Raw genomic sequence first — 14,062 nt, 5'->3', positions numbered from 1 at the left:
AGAATTGATAGTCAGCCCTAATTCCAAGGTACCACACCTCATTTGGATAAGAAAGGGTCGGCTGCGATATCCATTTGAAACTCATAACTCGACATTGTCATGAATCAGCAAAAGATGGGCCATAGAAACTGTGCCAAGCTGGATGTCCTATTTCAGGTCATGTCTTTAGAAAGTCTCTGTGCCATGGAGATAGGTTACCCACCTCAGTACATCTACCGTCAACCACTGGCACATGGTTCATTCATATTTTATCTTCAGCAGGGTCAGCCCCCCACCCCTCCCAGCACCTCTCCCATTCCACCCCAGTGTCTTCCCAATTCTCCCACTCTGCCAAAACTTTATTTGTTGTCTCTTCTTCCCCGATGACCTCACATAATAATGGGACAATGCGGGTGACTGCAACACGGCGACAAATCAAGATGGAAGCCACCCTCCTGTTTAGGACCTTTTCTGTCTTGCTCTCTGTGTCCTGCATAGACCTTTTTTGTGGCAGTTCCATTTTATGAGCCTCTTGTTTTTTGGGGTGCCAGGTGATATCCCACACAATCCTACTCTCCAGAGAGGCAAATTTTATTAGAATCGTTATCTTATGCTGAAATGCCTGCTATAAGACTTTTTTTTCACTGCAGCAAGCAGTTATTTATTGAAATATGTTTGAGGTTTACTCTGCATCACTCTCTCTGAGTTTCAGGTTTATTCTGATTCATCACCTCACTGGTGCTTAGACTGATTTAAAAAGCTCCAGTTTTTTTCCAATAAGTGAAACAAGTGCAGGATGATGTAATGTGGTAAAGGGGCGAAGACAGGATTGACACCTGGGGCGCCATTACGATGGCGCGGACCGTAACGATATGCGGGACCGCCCGCCAGGGGTGCGGCGGTCCCGCTGTGTCTATTAGGATGCGACTGCCATCCTGGCGGTCAAATCCCGCATATTGAACATTGTGGCGGGTGGTGCTTCAAGCAGCACTCACCACAATGTTCAAGATGATTGTTGTATATTGGCATGCACAACGTGACAGGCACCGCGCGTTGCCTGCCACCTTGTGTATGCCAATGTAGGGGGTACCATAGGTACCCACCAAATGCAACTCCCCACCCCCTGCCCTCCGGGGGCCTGTAACGGGCCCCCAATGCAATCGCCGCCATGGAAAGGCCTTTCAGGTTGTCCATGCTAATATGGATGGCGGTGCCTGCAAGGCACCCTCACCATATTAGCTCCCTTTTCTTCCCGGTCGGCAATCCGACCGACGGAAAAGTGGGGGACAGTCTTTCTGTCTGCCGCGCTGCCCCTCGCCATGCTAATATGGCGGGGGGTCCAACAGGGGCATTTGGCAGGCGGATCTCCACCACCGGGCCGGCGGTGGCCACCGCCGGCCCGGCAGTGGCGATCTGCCCGCAATGCTCATGACCCCCCTGGTTTGGAACACAAAAAGCCTAAGCATCAGGCCTTTTTTTTCCGTCAACTAGCTGGCAGATATTAGGAAATCATCAAATTCCTATTTGTTCTACTGAAGAACAGAGTGTGTCTAAGAGACAGACTGAAGCCCCCTTCCGGAATTCACAAGATGCACCGAGTTTTAAGTGGGTGGAACAGCGTATGCCCTCCTTGGCTCTTTAGTTACTGCAAGTTGCCACCACTGATCCCACCGATACCAAATACCACCTATAATTTGCCTTTTAATATGCTTTGAATGATATATGGGCTATAGAAAGTCTATTCAAGCCGTAAAATGTTAACACTTAATGCTTACTGTAAAGCTAACCAGGCAACCATACCCAAGGCTTCAGGTCACAAACATTGTCTTCTACCGAAAGATATATCTTGAAGAGAACACTACAGAAAAACAAGCATTGGTGTCAGAGGTGGGATCGTTATGAAGTCTCTAAGGGACCAATTTCCGCTTCTTTGAAAAAGTCTGTAACTGATGTATTTCTGTAAAACTAACCAGGCAGCCATATCTATAGCTTTAGGTTACTAACATTGTCTTCTACCAAAAGATAAATCTTGAAGAGAACACTACAGAAAAACAAGTATTGGTGTCAGAGGTGGGATCTTTATGAAATATCCTAGGGACCAATTTCCTATTCTTTGAAAAAGTCTGTAACAGATGTATTTCCCTGTCTGATGCATCCAGGGCCAGCCTTGTGGAATGCAAAAGCTGGTTATATCTCATCACCCTGGACAGAGCCAGGCACACAAGGTCTACTCTCTGACCTCATGGAATGAAGTCTAGTATTCTTAGGCGGAAACACTTAGACACACTGTTTTGGAAAGTTTATTTGAGTGTCCTCGGATTACTCTCGTCCAGGAATGCCTCAGGACTGGCCTAGTTTTAGTGGAGTTTCCCTTCATATCTTGCGTAAACCTGTCGAGCACCAACCAGTTTCATTTTAGGCTTTACTCCTTGTCACTCTACCATTTAAATCTGAATTTGGGTCCACTGGTGATGTAGACAAACACCTGTTACCCATGATCTGTGACTAGTGCCCCATAAAGCGAAGCTCTGCTTTCAGGGGGCAGCCAATGGCATGTGGAACCAATCCATCCTGTAGTTCTCGAGATACTGCCATCTTCATCATCATCATCATAAAACCTTAATTTCCAATCACAAAGATCTTATAAAGTACATCTCAATACATACAATACCATAAAAGAATCAATTAAAATGGGAAAGTTACCTTCGAGCTAATGCGGGGGTTGGTAAACAATTAGCAAGGGGGTACAGCTTTGCATATTAAAACAGCAATGTAATAAAAGCACGTAATCACATATATACATAAAAAATGCCAACATTAGACATTTCATTTCATTACGAGTGATTAAATAATCAAAACACAATAAAAGAGAGAGAAGGAAGCAATACTAAAAGGATGTATATCCATTAAAACAGCGATGAAAGATATCACACAATGCACGTCGAGCGTCTGAACCATAGGGCCAGCAGGAATTTCGCCAAACCAAATACCACAATTCTCCTTGGATCTGTGATAATTTTTCTAAGCACTTCCAAATATAGTCTATGGCCAATGCAACTAGATAGCGCAATAATCCACTCGGCCCTCAAATTTTTGTAGTAGGGACAAAAAAATATTAAATGGACCAGGAATTCGGGACCTCCTTTGCATGCTGGCCATGTGTATCAAGGAGAGCTTGGCTTTACCATCTGCTACAGAATACCTTGGTAGGGAAAGACTTATACCTAAATTGTAGAAACAATTTCCATGCCAAAGGTGGGACGATCTTGTCAATTGTATTTTCATATTGGGGGAAGCTTTAAAAGTAACAAACTGCTGAGGAAGGGATCCCCTAAAATTAGAGACACTTTCCACCACAGTAAATTCCCAGTAAACTTCCTTAACCCTATCACTTATAATCTGGGATATCATCTCCGGATCAGTCCAATAAGATTGTAAGCCCAATTTCCTCAAGAGTGCCCTAAGTGAACAAAACCTAGAGCTCTCGCTAGCGCTTTGGGATACCATGAGGTCCAGCAGGCCACCTCAATAGGGGGCAAGGAGCTTCTGTGGACCACAGTCGAAGCCAAAACATTAGGAACCTGCATTCTTCCTTTGAGCCAGGTCGAGGAAAATTTGAATCACCGAGGAGCATGCTGGAAGGTTGAGGGGAGATCTTACAAAACGGTGTTCTGTCACAGAAAGGCAATCAGTATTCCCACTACCCCGCAATTCTGCTCCCTAGATGTCTGCACCTAAGGCTTTAGTTTTATAAATTCCTAGTGCTGGAGCCACTTTACCTGACACAGTTCTTTTGTGAATCTTAATTATATGGGAAGTTTGCTGGATGGGTGAGAGATGTACTTTCTCAAGGTGTGGGACCCAGCTCAAGTATGGGGTTAAGCGTATCCCTAAATAATCAAAGGTGAAAAGCAATTCAATAGGGCAATTCCCGATGAACATCTTGGATGGCTTCCGAGTACCATAGGAAAAGACCATATACTTTTTTAAAATCTACTCTAATCCTCACTAATCACAAAAGTGGTTAAACTCATTCAATAACTGCTGGAGTCCCTGGGGAGACTTAAATAACACTAACGTATCATCGGCTCTGACTCTAGGGACATCGCACTCACCCCTATCCAGTAACGCTACTACTCCAATTATAAAAAGTGAAAAGAGGGTGGGTGCTAAAACGCACCCGTCTTACTCCACCCCTAACCGGAAAGGGCTATGTTAGTCGCCCCTTCTATCCCCACCCAACCTGACCCTCATTCATGATCAGAATGACGGAGGCACCGAACGAGCTTCCATCGGACCCTGGTTAAAGTCTACCTTAGGTCGCTGCAACTTGTTGTCTACTCGGATGTGAAGGTTTTCCTAAGAGAGTAAAAGGTTAATATTTTATGCCTATGGTTTTGGTCTATTTTGTTTACTGTATTTTGTTGTTTGTTCTATTGCACCGTGTCTTAATGTCTGCTAAAGCGGAGCGATTTTGTTAGCGTTTCTCAATTATCTGATGATGCTGGTGGAGAATACACAAAGTTGTGTGTTTCCTTGCACAAACTTTGTTTTGGAACATTTTAGCATTTTGAAGGGAGAGAAAGTGCCAAACGTGTTGGAAAAATCAGCACCCAGACAATTTTTTCCAGCACTGTGGCTTTTTGTCTGTGCATTGGCTTCTTACCTGTGATTTTCCTTTTTTGTCTTTGCCTTGGCCTTTTGTCTGTACTGTGGCTGTGTCTTTACTGTGTGCCTTGGCTTTTTTATTCATAAATAGATTAACTGTGCATGTTAGCTTCTTGTATCTGCTCCTGTTTCTTGTCTGTGCATTATTTGTCGTTTTTGCATTGGACATTGGTTTTTTCGGTGTGCCTTAATCCTTGTCTGTGCATTTAGGTCTTGACTTTGCATGTCTGTACATTGGCTCTTGGACTGCAGACCTATTTTTTGTCTGTACATTGGATTCTATTCTGCCCTTTGCCTTTTTGTCTTTGCATGGCTGCTTGACTGTGCCTCTTTGTAGTGGCTGATTGTCAGTGCATTGGCTACTGTTATGCACTATGACTTCTTGTCTGCACGTTGACGTCTCGTCTCTGTATTGATTTCTGTTCTAAACCCTGTCTTCTAGAATGTGCATTAGCATTTTGTTTACGTATTGGCTTCTTGTCGGCAGCTTGGTGTCTTGTCTGCACTTTGCCTTCTTTTCTGCACATTAGTGTCTTCACTGTGCCTTCACTGCTTGACTGATTCTTGTTTTAGTATTTCCTGTGCATTGGCTTCTTGACTGTCCATTTGCTTCTTTATTTTACATTTTTGTTTTTAGTTTTTTCATTGGTTGTTGTCTGCGCCTTAATTTGACGTTTTGTCCATGCACTGGATTTTAGTCGTTGAATTGTTTTCTTCTGTGTGCCTTGTTTTCTAGCCTGTATATATCATTTTTGCCTGCCCATTCGCTTATTGTCTGTGTGTTGGTCGCTTGTCTGCACAGTGGCTTATCATCTGTGCATTGTCTTATTTTATGTGAATTGTTTTTACCTGCACATTGGCTTCTAGTATGCACATACACCTCTTCTTTATGCACTTGCTTCTTATTTGTGCATTGACCTATTTTCTCTTCATTGGTTTGTTGTCAGCACGTTAAGTTCATGTTTTTTGCATTACCTTCTATGTGAATTGATTTGTATTTGCTCATTGGCTTATTGTATACACATTGGGTTCTTGTTGGTTCATTTGCTTCATATATGCACATTGATTTCTTGCATGCACATTGGCTTTTTGTTGTTCACTGGTTTCCTGTTTGCTCGTTGACTACTCAATTTTGGCTTCTTGTTTGCACTGTGACTTAGTTGCACATATGTTTTGAGTAAAATGCAGCCAGGGTTTGTCATTGTTATACAATTTTCCTCAGACCAGAAGAGGTTTCTGCACTGAAGGAAGGTTTGCACTTATCCATCAGGATGGGGTACAGTGAAGAATGACACAGGGGTTCAGCAGTTAAGAAGGATCTGTATTGAGATCTTACTGTCCTCAACACATGTGTAAGCCACATTCTGCTCCTAGAAGGTGTCTGCTGGTGGGGGCTTTCCTGCTATGGGGCTTGTTCAGAAGAGAAGGTTTTACTTTTAATCCATGGTTCACTCTCCTTTTTTGTATCCCCTTCCAGTGACCCGAACCAGCCCGTTCCACAAGACACCAAGTTCATCCACACTAAACCCAACCGGTTTGAAGAAGTGGTCTGGACCAAGTTCAACACGAAAGACAAGCAGTACCTGCACATCGGTCTGAAGCCGCGGGTGAAGGACAACTATCGCGCCAACAAGGTGGCCTTCTGGCTGGAGCTCGTACCACACTTGCACAACCTCCACGAGATCATTAGGACCTCCACTACCCCCAAGACACTGCACCCCATAACTGGAGGTCCCTCAGGGCCTCGCCCTGGCCCCAGCACCACCCGCTGGCCTTTCCCAACTCTGCCGATGGACACGGAGGACCCGCGCACCCACACCCCCCACATGCCCTTTCCAGATGACTCCCGCGACTACTCAACGGAGCTGAGCGTCACTGTGGCTGTGGGAGCTTCCCTGCTTTTCCTCAATATCCTGGCCTTTGCCGCCCTCTACTACAAGCGCGACAAGCGCCATGAGCTGCGCCGCCGGCTCAGCCCACCACGAAATGCCGCCAATGACCTGCTGCATGGCCACGAGGAGGAAGTGATGTCACTACAGCTGAAGCACTCCTCAGAGCTTGACGCCCATGACCTGGAGCCGCTGAGGCCTCATGAGATTTTGAGGCCTGCTTGTCCGCCCGACTATACACTGGCGCTACGCCGGGCACCAGATGACGTGCCACTCATGACACCCAACACTATCACTATGATCCCCAGCACCATTACGGGGATACAGTCTTTGCACCCCTTTAACACCTTCCCCACTGGCAGCCACAATAACACATTACCTCACCCGCATTCCACCACGCGGGTATAGTGCGCTACCCCCTCGCCGCGCAAGGACGCCTTTTTAAAACAATCTTGAGGGATGGCAGGCTTTTCCCTTTGTACAAGGAAGCAAAAGAGAGCAAGGGAGAGAGTGGGGGACAGGCACAGAAAATACTCAAAACAAGAAGTGGACAACATACCTTCGCCTCCAGAAAGACCTTTTCCTCCCTGTCTGAACAGGCTGCAACTCCTTGCTGTGACTGCTCCGCCCGAACCGCCTTGGAGACTGTCAATTCCTTCCTGCCTTTTTTGTGGGGAGGAGACCAAGCCGGGAAAGGGTTTTCGCACACAGGGGCAATGCAGGTGACCAATTGGGAAGCCTGCAAAGTTTAGGCGCAAGGGGAAAGCTTGGAACCAGACAAACTCAATGAATGTACAACGGGCTATCGGCACTCGATATTCCCTCGGTGTGGGGGTGGAGCGGGGGTCTTATTTTCTTTTTCCTCTTTTGTACAAAAAAAACAAAAACAAACAAAATATCAAAAGACAGATGTGGATTTCAAAAATAAGGGCGCGGGGGAGGAGGAGAGAGTGGGATTTCGCTGCATGTTTGACCAAAAAAATGAGGGTTGCGGGGGTGTCTTGGAGGTTTAAGGAAAGGTTAATAACCAATTTCTCTTGCCTGCCCCTTTTGCGAACCCCGAGCTCTACGGTCTCTCTGCTAATTCTGCTTTTGTTGTCCCTTTCTGAGGGAAACTTCAGATTTTTTAAAATTCTGTTTTTGTTAGAATATAAGAAAATAAAAACCTGATGCCAGTGTTTCCTGCTCAAAGCGTTGCTCCCCCAACCAACTTTTCTTCCCACACTTAGAGAGGGAGGAAAAATGCGCCAGCCGTTCGCGGTCCACCGGTTCCACTGAACGTATCTTGAGAGTTCCATCAAGACCCAGCACTAGTGTTTGTTTTCAATGGTTTAGGAAGATGGTGGGAGTTAAAAAATGGTAAGTGATAGAGTCAGGAAAAGTAATTGTCCATGCCCACAAATGATCACAGACACTGGCCATCCTGTGTGTCATGACGTCCCTTGCGAGCCAGGTTAACTTTTATGTTTTCTTAAAAGTTCCTTTTGAGGAAAGGGCTGAACAGAAGTGGGGGGAAATCTCTACAAGGCATATTTTGATGCAGTAGATGGGGTTTGCTCTAGCCAAATAGTGCTCCCCCACATATCTTGATACAGCAGCCAGTGTTGAATCTAGCTAAATGGTGCACACTAACATATCTTGATACAGCAGCCAGTGTTGAATCTAGCTAAAGGGTTCACTCCAACATATCTTGATACAGCAGCCAGTGTTGAATCTAGCTAAAGGGTGCTCCCCAACATATCTTCATACAGCAGCCAGTGTTGAATCTAGCTAAATGGTGCACCCCAACATATCTTGATACAACAGACATTGTTGAATCTAGCTAAATGGTGCACCCCAACATATCTTGATACAGCACACAGTGTTGAATCTAGCTAAATGGTGCACCCCAATATATCTTGATACAGCAGGTAGTGTTGAATCTAGCTAAATGGTGCACCCCAACATATCTTGATGCAGCAGCCAGTGTTGAATCTAACTAAATGGTACACCCCAACATATCTTGATACAGCAGCCAGTGATGAATCTAGCTAAATGGTGCACCCCAACATATCTTGATACTGCAGACAATGTTGAATTTAGCTAAAGGGTGCACTCCAACATATCTTGATACAGATTTCATTTAGTCTAATGGTGCACCCCAACATATCTTGATACAGCAGCCAGTGTTGAATCTAGCTAAATGGTACACCCCAACATATCTTATTACAGCAGACAATGTTGAATCTAGCTAAAGGGTGCACTCCAACATATCTTGATACAGATTTCATTTAGTCTAATGGTGCACCCCAACATATCTTGATACAGCAGCCAGTGATGAATCTAGCTAAATGGTGCACCCCAACATATCTTGATACTGCAGACAATGTTGAATCTAGCTAAAGGGTTCACTCCAACATATCTTGATACAGATTTCCTTTAGTCTAATGGTACACCCCAACATATCTTGATACAGCAGCCAGTGTTGAATCTAGCTAAATGGTGCACCCCAACATATCTTATTACAGCAGACAATGTTGAATCTAGCTAAAGGGTGCACTCCAACATATCTTGATACAGATTTCATTTAGTCTAATGGTGCACCCCAACATATCTTGGTACAGAAACTGTCACTCGCGCTAGCCAAATGGTGCACCCCAATATATCTTGATACAGCGTTTAATCTAGTCGAATGTTGCATCCCAACGTATCTTGACAACAATTAAAGATAGATCTCCAGGTGACCAGGCAGATCTCTTCAAGGAAGTAGGAAGAATAAATAGCTGCACTTAAAAAGGATAATGGGAAAATTCTTGCAGCCTTTTCTAAAACATTCCAAAGAACATCACCTCTTGCAGTTTGTACACCCCGAATCGATTTACCGTCATGCCTCCTCACCCCTAATAACAAATGAAAAACAGACCTTGTGAGGGCAGGAAGACCTCAGCGCCTGAAACACTGATCATGCAGACTTCTTCTAAGCCACATCTTCGGGTCTGTAATCAAACGGCCATGTCTACAGCTACAGCCCGACACGCCGTCTCGACGTCTCTCCTTTGACTTCTGACTCTCACTTACGTTCCAACTGGTCTCTACTGGATGGACAGTCCCTCCTTAGGAGGATCTGTTCTGCTATTTAAAAATAATAAATTCTCAGACTGTGCCAGTTTGATGCACCCATATATATATATATATATTTTAAAAGCACTTTGACCATTGCTGTAAAATTGGGACTTTAGTATTGTTCTTCTTTCTGCCCTACATTTTCTCTATCTTACGTTTCTAATATTAGGTGAATTGGATAGCGCCAGAGTGAGGCTAGATGTATGATCTTCCGTCTTTGCTGGTGTTCTATGCTGCGGAGTACCCTCTCACTCCTATCCAGCTCAACAGTGTCATGCATAGAAAAAATCCTTAAATTTACAATTCATAACCTCATTAATTGAAACCATTCAAATCTTAAACCTTGCATCCATGCGCCACCTTGGCCAATGGTAGCATCTGCTACCACTTCCCCACATCTGATTGACATTAGTAAATGCCAATCTTGTCTCAAAACAAAATGGCTGCCACCACCAACAAAAACAACCACATTACAGCTTTGTGAAGAAAGAGTAGCATAGGAGCTCCTTGGACGTCACTAGTGTCACCAAGTTCAGCAAACTGTTGCACATTGAAAGGCAGGATTAGGTCAGCATCGGTAACAGGCAGACTCACTTCTAGCTCAATTTACGGTCATTAGTCAGCAGAGTTCAATGGAATAATACACATTGATAGGAAAGGTGAGGTCACACCATCAGCAAACCCAAATGCCACAAAAGGCGCAACAGAGCTCTGTGGAGACGTGTATTAGAAAGCCAGCTCACACCTGTTCGAGACTGAACTGACATCCTCATAGCCTGACAGAGCTCAATGGATTATCAAAAATTGGGAGGTAGGGTTGCACTAGCGTTAGTAGCCTCACAGCACGACAGGGCACAGCAGAGTGATGCAGATTAGAAGGCCGGCTCATGCTTGTGTCAGTAGGCAAACTGACTGCAACTAGCCCAACAGAGCTTAGTTGAAGCTCTACAGAGTTTCTTGCCAGCAGGAATAGTTCAACTGATGTCTGAGTACCCAATACCGATCAGTGAAGTCCCACTTTTTGGAACACCACCTCACTGCAGACTTTCACCACGTGCCGCACAAGTCAACCAAGCCTTCCTTAGTGGCATCTCATTCCATTAGCAGAGACCCACTGACTTTCATGCAGACCAACAGACGTCCCACTTCTTGGAATTCAGTGTTATGCCAGCATCAATAGCCCAAGAAGTTATTATTCTCATTTTGGGATTTCTCTCTCCAGGTGCAGTCTCCTCCCAGAGTGTACCCATAGGCATGGTGTTTTATTGCTCTGTGCTGGCCTTCGTTGACGCACTGTGAGGGGACACGTTCATGCTCTGGAGTATCCTCTATCCTTGTTCGCTCACTTGTGAATGGCGATTCCAGAAGTGTCTCCTTTGCTGTTTCAAGGCTACGTGACGCACGCGACCGCTGGCCGCAAGCACGCTTGCAAACTGGCCAAGCCACGTTTCTACTCCGCCATGGCTTCTTTGCTTTGCTTTGGCTCCACCTTCCTCCCATTCCTCCTCGCACATTAGCATGAGTTTAGTTTGTATAGGGAGGGTGACTTGGGACTTTTTTAATATTTGATTTATGTCTGCACGCGAGACGCAAGAGAATTCTGCCCAATGTGAGGGCATGAAAAATAAAAATATGGATCTTGCTGCCAATACCCCTGCCCCAGCCTTAACTGTGAAACTAAGAGGAAAAAGCACTTGCTTCCAGGACTTATCTAGTTTCCTGGTCGATACATGTATATATCTTTCGCTATATATAAATATACATATATATCTATATATAAATATTTTTTTCAATTTTATTTTAATTTATCGGTTTAGCTATCCCCTCTTGTGACCTGAAGAGAAGCCCGTCTAATGCCTACCTCTCGTCCACTCCTAGTTCGCATCTTCGAGAGTAGAGATGGTGAGCTTGGGCATCATAGGATAGACGTAAAGAATATAAGCACACATTTAATAGCGCATTTGATTCTCCTGGGATTTTTTGGTCCGACGGGGGGTACGGCCTGCAGGGTTGCAAACGAGGGGCGAGCGATGCAGATTGTATTGGTCAAGAATTGGGAAAGGCTATTCTTCTCTCTCTACCCGAACACCCGCCTACAGCTCAAGAGGAACCGAGGGGATAGGCTGTAGAGCACCACTCACCTTGCCAAACAGGGTGGCCATCACCGGCGGGTACGGCTGCCCCGCCACCCTCTCGGTGCCTCATAAAAGGATGCTTGGCCTCTCTTTACCCCACTCTCTCCTTGCATCAGGAATCCGGTGCCAAACTTCCAGATTCTATTTTTTGAACCCCCCGCACCTTCCTTATCTTGATTTATTATTTTTCGATGCATTGCTGAAGCATTTCTGAATAAATTAACAAAGATTTCTATACGTTTTTGAACTGTATGTGCCAACACTTTGGAAAGTAGGAAGATGTTTACAGCACTTGCCGTTTGTGGGGGTGTTTGGGGGGCAGTTGTGTCATTGGAGGTGGATTTTTGTGGGGAAATGAGGTGGTGGCATGAGGGATAGTGGAGGACATTGCTAGCCTTCTCTTTTAGGAGACCGGAGCCCTACAAATCATTTCCATGCCCACTTGCCCACATAACAGTGTTATCCCCAACACCATTCAACCCTCATCCATGATACCGCCGGACTAGAGGAAGTGCTGTGACGTCACTTCCTGTTTTGTAATCCAAGATGGCCGCCTGTGATGATGATGATGATGACTACAGACTTAGTAATAATATAAAGATACATAATAAAGATGACTGGATGGCTTTGAATCTGGCTCTAGAACCTTCTTTTGTCGGAGACTGGGTGGCGGTTCCATTGGCTGAGAAGGTAAGATAGACATTGTGTTGTGTTTCAGACACTATATTGCCTTCACTTATGTTACTATTGTGTGACCAGTCAATACAACACGGGGAGGAGGAGTGTGTCTTTCCCAGAGGTGTAGCTAAGGTTGACTACTCAGATAGACACACATCCACGTACCACCTCTGTTCAACATATTGTTCTGTCTGTCCTTAGAAACAGTTTCCGAACCCCCAAGCTATGGCATCAAGCACTTACTATTCGATACAGAGTGAGTGCATAAGTCTAGTGGTACTCGCGTCAACGTAGATGTCCCATGTCCAATTCCTTGTCATGCACTGGGTGGTGTGAATGCATTCAGCATTTTAGCAAGAAAAGTTGTACATAGCAACAGTTACATTGTACATAAACCCTTGTTGTGACAGGAACGTTCAGAGATGGAGATGGGTGTTTAACTTTGACACAACAGCACAACCGGATTTCTCATACGTAAACTTGCAGATTTACAGGGCTCAGCTCAGCGAGAAGGCGGTAATATGTTGCCGACATCTAGAACCCTCTGCCATGGGGCGATCTTTGCAGCAGTCGTGATGGAGATTATCAAAGAGATAGAGCATCTTTCCGCTCTGAGAGAACTAAAAGTGCAGAAGCAACATTAAATAGAAGAATCTACATCTTGAAGCCTCGGGTGACCAGGAGACTGTGGCTGCCTGAGGACAGGGTACGAGTTGGGACCTATGTGCACGCACTAGAGGAGAGGGAATTCAGGGAGGACCAACTCAAGCTTTGGAGACCAGGATCAGCAACTGATGGAATGTTCTGCTCTTAGCCAACAATCTGTGAGCTTTGGGATGGTAGTTCATAACAGGAGAGTGTTTGGGGAGGTAACAGAAGGTCCCTGATGCAAAGGTTAGTTCTTGGTCTAATAGGGTAAAAGAGCTTGTATTGCTTTTGTGGCGAAGCACAGATGCAAAATAATTTTTAGTGTTTACTAAGCCATGCAAAGTCTCTTTGCGTTGTTTAGTAAATACAAAGTAACGCAACGCAGCCATACCATTGCCTTGCACTACCTTGCACTGGAAAGGTGTTCCATGGGTGGAGCATGCATCCACCCATGGATTTTGGTGCATCTCAGATCTACTAAAGCTATTAAACCTTGGCATGCGTCAGAATGCAACGCCTTCCCGAGTGACAAGTAACAAGGAGAATATCTTTATTTCTTCTCGTTATTTCCTCCAGGCAGCCTCAAGTGCACCAGTGCAGGTAGAGAGCTGAGTAGATACAGTGCTTTCCAGCTCTCTCCCATTCACACAGCACAGCAACTTGCCTGGGGGCATATCTACAAGGCGGCGATGAAAAATCATCGCTGCTTTTGCGGCCGTTTTCGGCCGAAAAGCGACGATAATTTCATCGCCTTATCAGCAAAGACACGCTATCGCGTGTTTTGATAGTTTAGCACCCCTTACAACAACGCCCAGCTTTGCATCTCTTGGAGATGCAAAGTGGGCGTTCCGTGCCAAAATAACTGGAGAAATGTTACTAAGTGACAATTCTCCAATTATCAAGCTGCACGCAAACAAGCAGAGCGATAAGAAAAGTAGCGCTAACGACAGTTATCGCTACTTT

At 45.1% G+C, this 14,062-nt stretch overlaps 1 protein-coding gene across 2 annotated transcripts in view; it reads left to right on the top strand.

The window, feature by feature from the left end:
* The window catches only part of NLGN2 (neuroligin 2), a 398,108-nt gene extending 385,709 nt beyond the window's left edge, over positions 1-12,399 (top strand). For both annotated transcript variants that reach the window (XM_085639182.1, XM_085639181.1), the window contains one exon: positions 6,125-12,399. In XM_085639182.1, coding sequence (XP_085495308.1) covers positions 6,125-6,944 — 820 coding nt within the window. In that variant the 3' untranslated portion in view covers positions 6,945-12,399. The remainder of the gene's footprint in view (positions 1-6,124) is intronic.
* The last annotated feature ends 1,663 nt before the right edge of the window (positions 12,400-14,062 follow it).

This window comes from Triturus cristatus, chromosome 12 (genome assembly GCF_964204655.1).
Source record: "Triturus cristatus chromosome 12, aTriCri1.1, whole genome shotgun sequence".
In the NCBI taxonomy this organism is placed as follows: domain Eukaryota; kingdom Metazoa; phylum Chordata; class Amphibia; order Caudata; family Salamandridae; genus Triturus; species Triturus cristatus.
The sequence above is the reverse complement of the archived record's forward strand: the minus strand, read 5'-3'. Positions and strand labels throughout refer to the sequence as shown.